Source organism: Gavialis gangeticus, unplaced genomic scaffold (assembly GCF_001723915.1).
Source record: "Gavialis gangeticus isolate Ggan-Ray unplaced genomic scaffold, GavGan_comp1, whole genome shotgun sequence".
NCBI classification, from domain to species: domain Eukaryota; kingdom Metazoa; phylum Chordata; order Crocodylia; family Gavialidae; genus Gavialis; species Gavialis gangeticus.
In genome coordinates, this window is record NW_017729024.1 from 135,116,357 (window position 1) to 135,124,430 (window position 8,074).

At 48.7% G+C, this 8,074-nt stretch overlaps 1 protein-coding gene across 2 annotated transcripts in view; it reads right to left on the minus strand.

Annotated features, from left to right (window-relative positions):
• Positions 1-8,050, minus strand: part of SREK1 (splicing regulatory glutamic acid and lysine rich protein 1) — a 60,823-nt gene extending 52,773 nt beyond the window's left edge. The window contains exon 1 of one of the 2 annotated variants that reach the window (XM_019517766.1): positions 7,694-8,049. In XM_019517766.1, coding sequence (XP_019373311.1) covers positions 7,694-7,854 — 161 coding nt within the window. In that variant the 5' untranslated portion in view covers positions 7,855-8,049. Of the gene's footprint in view, positions 1-7,693 lie in introns of both variants that reach the window. The other variant, XM_019517767.1, reaches the window with a different exon arrangement.
• Between the last annotated feature and the right edge of the window lie 24 nt (positions 8,051-8,074).

The window sequence follows — 8,074 nt, forward strand, 5'->3', positions numbered from 1 at the left end:
TGGGTGTCTACGCCACAGTCCCCCAGCTTCCTAATGAGAATGGGGTGAGAGACAGTGTCAAAAGCCTTCCTGAAGTCCAGGAAAACTATATCCACTGCCACCCCTGCATCCAATGATTTAGTGACCTGGTCGTAAAAGGCCACCAGGTTGGTCTGACAGGACCTACCGCTAATGAACCAGTGCTGGTTGCCCCTGAGCATGCAGTTCCCTGCTGGCCCCTCCACCTCCTCCCTTTCTTGAGTTCCTAGCCCCATAGCCCTGGCAGCTGGAAGCCCCCCTCTGGCAGGGCTGGGGTTGGCAAGGGTTTATGGGTGGGAGGCAAGGGGCACCAGCAGAACCATCTGGGAAGTCTGTGGGGGTGGAATGAGGATCCTTTCATTTTAACCATGGATCTGGGGGTTATTATGAGAGAAACTGCATTTTTTTTTAATCAGGAAAAACCAGGATCCCTGTTAAGGACGGAAGACCTGTAAACCCTTGAGTTCCCCTGTAAACCCTTGAAGACCTGTAAATCCTTGGCAGAAAAGGTAGAGCAGGGCTTAGCAATATACATCCCATGGGCCAGAAGAAATCCAATCCAGCCTCAGCAGATCCAATCCAGCATGGAGGAATCAGTCTCATAGAGAAGTACTGCACCACCCCTCTGTTCCACAGCACTCCTTTCCGCTGTACAGCCGGCTACTCTGCAGTGTCTGAGGGACTGGAAATCTGCCAACCAGCTACTCCAGGATTGGGGGATGGGACAGTGACTTCCAGACTGTAGCAACTGTCTGGACTTAAGTTGCGGCCCTTACCAGCAAAAGGCTGCCCTGATCTAGTGGTACAAAACCCATGCATGTAGGGCAGCCATGCAGGGGATCAGCTTCTACCAGAGGGAACAAATGAGAGGAATTTGCATGCTTCCAGAAGTATGATGTGGGAGTGCACTGCAAAGAACAGCTTGCTACTGGTGCTAGCTTTATATCACCCATCATCAATACAGAGAAGCCCTGGGGTTGCTTTACATGGTAAAAGTATAACTGCAGTGTAAGGAAACTCTAGCATTCAAGACTTCCCTCAGCTGTACCCCACACATACTCCCTACACAGGAAAGTCAGGAATATGGTGCCACACGGCCAGTTATGCTGCCTCTACAGAATGAAGAAACTCTCTCTCTGCCAGGCAAGGCATAACTGGCAGAGTCTGCCCACTTCACAATGCTTCTACAGCACTGAAGTGTGGCTATAACACAGCAATGAACGTGAAATAATTATATAACGGTGGTTTCCGCCAAGAATGGGGAAAAAATTAAAAGGTACTTATAAAAGTAGTAAAGAGAGATTCCCTTCAAGCCCTTAATTATTCACTGATGCTGAGCTAAAACTTAACTCCTGTCAATCAATTCACAGCACTATACAGGACAACAGTTATAGATCCATTTTTCTTTCTTTTTTTTTTAATCCTACAATGTCCCATAAAATAAAACGAATCCTAACAGAAGATCATCAAGATTGATGCTGAAGCAACTGCACTGTGATCATGACAGATATAGATATTGTAAGTGCCAATATTTAAAGAAGTAGATTAAACATGATGGAATGCAGGAGTCTATGAGAAAAAAGTATAATGACCACAGTGACATAATTTGGGGGTTTACTCAATGTCTAGCACAAGGGTGGGCAGTTATTTCAAGTGGAGGGCCACTTACTGAGTTTTAGCAAGCTGTCAAGGACCACATGGGTAGCCCCACCCCTTGAAAAGTGCCCTGCCCCCTGGTCACCATCTTGGGACTAAGTCCTGCCCCCTAATCCCTGACCTTTGCCACCAGACATTCCTCCCCTTGCCCCCAGAAGTACTCCTTTCAGCAAGGAGGTTTGCAATCTGGGAACCAGAAAAATACCAAATTATATTCTAGAAAGCAAACATCTACTATAACATTTAGTAATCTGATTTCAAAAAATATTTTTGTCCTGATTTACATGAATTTGGGAGTGTATATAGAAGTGATTGTATAATAGCGTAAAATGAAGTCTTACACTTGTACATTGTAGGGGGATGTGGGGGATTGGGTGGGTGGGTATAGGTTTGTGGGGTGCTGTGGTATGCATGTATTTGGGGGAGGCTGTGGGTATGTGTGAGGGGGTTTGTCAGGGTGGATAGGTGTGGGGGTGTGGAAGTGTATGGGGTTGGGAGTGTGAGTGTTTATGTGGGGTAAGGGAACATATGGGTTTGTGGGGGGCTGTGAGCATGTGTGGGGGAGGGTGGCTGGGGTGTGCGCATATATGGATGGCAGCACAAGGGAAGGTGTGGGTACATGTGTATGGTGGGGCTTGTGGGACTTGCCCTACAAACAAACACACACACTGCCTCTCTCTCTCCCCCTCCCTCATTGCTCACAGCCCTCACTGTGGCAGGCGGAGCCTCTGCCAGTGCTCCTCCAAGCCCAGGCTCTGCGCTCCTGGCCCCCAGGCACTGGCATGGGCCATGTCCTCCCGCTCACTGCCACTTCCCCTTCTCATCTGCCACCACTGCCCTTCTACTGCCACTTCCCTACCTTCCCACCCGCTGCCCTTACTTCCCCATCCCCCCACTTGCCACTCCAGCACCACGCCCCAGACCACAGAACGCAGCAGGAGCCAGCCCAGCTCGGCCAGCACTGCATGGAACCAGCCGAGAATCATGGGGACCGAGCCAGCTCCTGCACAGGCCTGGCCATGCAGCTAGGAACTGTGTGGTGCCAGAGCAGCTGGCAGGCAGGAGAATGGAAAGAAGCAGCGGCAGGCAGGAAAGCAGGGAAATGGAGATGTAGGCAGGGAGCGAGTGACAGCAAGTGGGTGGGCCTACAGGACCCACACCCGTGTCCCAGGGTCAGGGCCAGGGCCGGGTCAGCAGAAGAGTAGGGCCCAGACTGGCAGGGGCTCTATGGAGCCAGGCTGGGCTGCACCATCAGGGAAAGGAGAGAGCCGGTCTGGCTCCATTTGAGCCCCTGCCATCCTAGGCCACACCCTCCTGCCACTCCTGGCCCCAGGACACCAGCATGGGCTCTACACTCCTGCCCAGCTGTCATCACGTTCAAGCCCACCTGCGCACTCATTGCTACTCACCCCCCTGGCTACTGCTGCCATTCCCCCACTTTCCTGCCCCCCGCTGCCACTTCTCCTCACTCTCCTGCCAGCCACTTTGGCACCACGTGGTTCCCAGCTGCATGGCCAGGACCACAGGACTCAGCAGGAGTCAGCTCAGCCCAGACTGGCCCCAAGGATCCTCCCCTGCCTGCCTCCTCCGTGTTCTTAGCTGAATTTCCCTCTCCAGTGGAGGGAGGCAGGGAACAGCCCCCGGGTCGCCAGGCCAGAAGCTTCTGCTAGGCAGAGGCTTCCAATTTGGGGTTTGGGTGTGGGGCGGGGCAGGGCGGGCCTTGCTGCTGCAACTGCTGGGTCCTGCTGCCAGCTCCCCCTGGGTCCTACTGCTCCCAGTACCTTGTCATCTTTGACAGACAGTCAGAGGCAGATAATAATTAATTTTCTAAATTTTTTAGGGCCCCGCAGGCCAGATAGTATGGCCTGGTGGGCCGGATTCAGCCCACGCGCCACCCCTGGTTTAGCATTTACTAAAGTTTCATTTTGTCACCAACATTTAATCCTGTGAGAAAGACTATACTATTTTGATCCTTGACTATATAAATGGTGGTTTGCTATACTTAAACTTATTAATGACCATATTTTTACAGGGCACCCATTGTGTGCCTAATGATAATCAAGCGCAATCTCACTCTGTACCTTCCAGTTTAAGAAATCTGCTTCTGATCTAAACTAGGAATTAGAGCTGCCAGTATTTACCTTAGGATATGACTACATTACAAATGCAACCAAATTCAAACCTCTGTTCATTATTTCCCTAACCAGAAGTGTCTGTATTTGTGCACAGCTGTGGATTGGTTAAGCACTACTACTGGGGAAACATTCCAATCATTTCCTTTTGAGAGGCGATCCAATCATTCCTGGAAACAGACCCCTCGTAAGCTCCAGTCAGATAGAAACACTGCTCACATGAAATAGTTGCAGGATTGACATTGTAAGGGATTATACATTCAGATCTGTGAATGGAGATCTGTGCATATGAACATGAATCAAATTGCATGATTTGGTTCAAAAATACGTTTGTCATATTTTTACCCTTTTTAGCACTGTAGAGCTGCCGAAGTCTAAGAAAGTGAGGGATTCTATTAATTCTTGAGCTTTCCTAATAGAATTGGAACTAATCTCTGAATCAGTTACACATTTGAAAATGCACTGAAGGCAATGGGACTCAATGACTCTCAGTGGGACTCACTATGACTCTGAGCCTAATTTAACCTAAACAAATTCTATTATTGGAAAGGATGCAGACAAAGAAGAACCAATCCTGGACTCTCACAGTGAAGTCTGAGTTTGTAGAAATCGTCAAAATTTTTTTTAACTAGGCATATTTGATATGGAATCAATTAGAGAAAATAAACATTAAACCTGTGGCACTGCACAGCTGAGAATGAGATTCAAGAAGTCCTGAAAGACAACAAGGGACATGGGGCCATGATTCATGGGGCCATGATTCTAGCAGGACACTCAACCAGGAGTGGGAAGTCTTAAATTTTGGTCCATGCCCCCAAAGCTCTTCACATCTGCTGCATTACAGTGTCACTAGATGCAATGTATAAATAGTGCTGGGAACCCATACTGGAACCCAAAACTCCTTCCCCTCAGCAATATAACCTGGCTATAAAGACATGCTCCCACCGGTTCTCTCTGTTCAGCCCCATGTGATCATTTCAACAGGGACATAGCAACCTGCCTCAATTCTGAGAGTCCTGAAAGGCAGCATCTGAACTCCCTCACAGAATCTGGGACTCTACTGAACCCAGAACCTGACAGAGGGGAAGTTATATTAAAGGCAGTTAGATAGGAGCATCATAATTATTGCTTGCCATATTCTAAAAGAATATGGTAAGTTACTCACCTGCACCCAAATGAAAACCTCAAGGAGCTAACAGTGGAGTTGGGTACACATCTCAATCTCATGTAAGTGCATAAGTGCTAAAGGTAGAGACCTAATCCAGGAGAGAGGTGTAAATTTAGACACACCTTTCTTATCAGCATTTCAAACATGCCTTAGATGCACCCCAAACTTTTCTCAACATGTTGACCATTGTAATTCCCATTTTAAGCCATTAATTCTTTCCCACTCACTATGTAGGTAATTTAGCCATCCAACTCAGTTTTCTATCCAAATTACACTTTCAGAACTGAGCACTGTAAGTTAGATGTGGTGACGCTCAATATCACTACACTTAAGTCAGTTTGTGGATCTACCAGTTCTTTTTTTGCCTCCACACGTTTATTCTAAGCCCTTACTTGTACCATCATCTTAGAAAACACAACCTTTTTGGAATATGCTACATTATGTATTATGTCTACTACAATGGAGCCATCATTTCCACACTACTAAATATAAATACTTGATACAAATGGAAAACTCTGGTGCCACTTCACACCATCACTTTTCAGAATGAAACACGCTAAAAAAAACAAAACAACTGAGTAAAATACTCATAATGTAAGTCATTATTCACAACAGACCCTATAATTTCACGTATTTATTAATGCTATCTAGTTGGAGGCCGGATTCAAAAGAACAGTTTTGCATGCTTTCCTTGAGATCACCAAATCTGAGCTTTGGCTTAAGTCAGAGAGAGCTTCTTCTAAAAGTGACTCCTTAACTGAGAGCACTTAAAATAGTCCTGACATAACTGGAATTGGACCCCCTCCCTACCAAAAAAAAAATAGTTAAAAAAATTCTGTTGTTTATTTTCAGGTGTTACCTGGAAACTGAAAACAGCCTGGTTATCTTCATCTTAAGACAGTTTTGCTTGCTATTTTCTCAAGGTTTAGCACAATTTGCTTTGAGCTGAAATGTTACAGCAAACTTTTTAAAACTAGATAAAATAGGCATTGCTTCAGATTAGAGTGCCTAATGTGACTCTTAAATACTAATAAAATGCCTCATTTGTACATTAATATCCAGCATTTTAGAACACTAATCCATTACATATGCAACCAAAAGCAGACAAGTAATTTCAGCACCCTGGACCAAATTCCCAGCTGACAGAAATATGCATAAACGAATGCAATTTCCCTAAAAAAATATATAGTACAGTAAAATGCTATTTTATTCTTGGTGATTGTATAGATATTCCAAAACACTTTTCAAATGACTGATATGTTTAAACAGAATCATATTCAAATATTTTAGTTGTCAATAACAAGGATGCACTTGCTGTGTCACAACAGAATAACCAAGAGTGAAATCAGACAAGACTTTCAGCTTGTTACATGACAGTCATTAAAATCTATCCCGATTGCCATAGCTTCAATACCATTCGGGACTGAATTATTTTTATAAGGCTCCAACAAAATACTCTTTAAAACAAAGTTACAATAATATAAAAACGTAACATCTATCTTATAACTCTTCTATTAAAAGGATTCTTCAGAGCAGATAGTTAAGGACTTAAAACAAATGACTCTTTGGTGTGGTACTGGATTTCATTGTAATAATGCCACAAAACACTGATTTCCCAGGTTCTGCCACGTGTTCCTATTAAAGCTGGAGAGAAACCAGCCATATTGTTACACATTTTCAAGCCCTAACTTTATAGCTGTTTGGCTCTTTTTATAACTGGAAAGCCATTTTTATGGTGTGATAATTACTTTGCAAATGTGGCCAGCCTAAATGTAGTCCATAACTAACCAATGAACTGTGCAATACATGTAAGGCAGGGGTCAGCAATGTTTCTGGCTGGAGTGCCAAAAACACCCCCATCTCAACTTGGGGCGCCAGGGGCAAATGACAGGGAGCTGCCAGAAGCCCAATCCTCATTGCTGGCAGGGGTGCACACACGCCTCTGGGCAGATGATGAGGGAGAGGCCAGGGCTGCGCTGCCCCAGCCCCTTCCCCGCCATGCACCCCAAGTCAAATGTGCACCTGCTGCCACCACCAAGTAGGCTGCTCTGCACCTCGATATAGCTGTCTGCAGCCTGCCTGCCACATGCTGCAGCTGCTCAGACCCTGGAGGGCTGCTGTGGCAGGTAGCTGGGAGGCTACGAAAAGCTGCACTGGTCACCAGAGCCCTGGCTGGGCCCCATGGCTACATGCGCACCTCAGGACGCATGGCTAGGAGGGGACCCTGGCCCCTTCTCCACCCTCTGCCTCGAGCAGCTGCCTGCTACAGAGCCTGGGCTGCTTGCACCGGGACCTGCAGCCTCCTAGCCACCTACTGTAAGCAGCCCAGGCTCCATGGCCGCCACCCGCTGCCCAGAACCCTGCGGGCTATGGCTTGATGAGCAAAATTGCCTCGTGTGACACGTACACGGGGGTGGGGGGTTGCTCATCCCTGGTGTAACGCGTGGCAGGGGCCTCAGCGGTCTCAAGGGAAGACCTGTTTTCTTGAACTCCCCACCACGAGCCGCCTGCCGCGTCTCCGCGGCTGGGGGAAGAGCTGACTGTAGGCCGCCATCTTAGCGCCGGGCAAAGCTCCGCGGCCCGAGCGGGAGGCGGCCACGTGACCCGGCTAGGAGCGCCCGGATCCAAGATGGCGGGCGCGGCGTCCCTCGCCGGCCCCTCTAGGCCTCTCCCTCCAGCCCCGCCCCTCTCGCCTCTATGGCTCGGAGGCCGCACTCACTCCGGGGGGTAGAGGCGCAGCTCCTCGATCTCTCCCAGGAAGCCGAAGAGCGTCCGCATCTGCTCGCTGGTGACCGCCGAGGACAAGTTGGTAACCTGGATGACGGAGGTGGGGCCCAAGGGGAAGCCGAGCGGCACCCCGATCCCGCCGCTGTTCATCATGGCGGCGCCTGCACGACCGCTCCGCTCCCGCTCTGCCCCGCGCAGCCCAGGGGCGTGCTCACCACAGACAACGCTCAGCTAGAGAGTCTCGGCTCAGGGACGCTCTGGCCTCGATCTCCACTGCTCCGCGCGCTGTTTCTCGCGCTCTCCGCCCGGCTGCACCGGGGGGCTGCCGCCGCCGCGTGCGTCGCCGGCCCCACCCCCTGCCCCGGCGACGTCA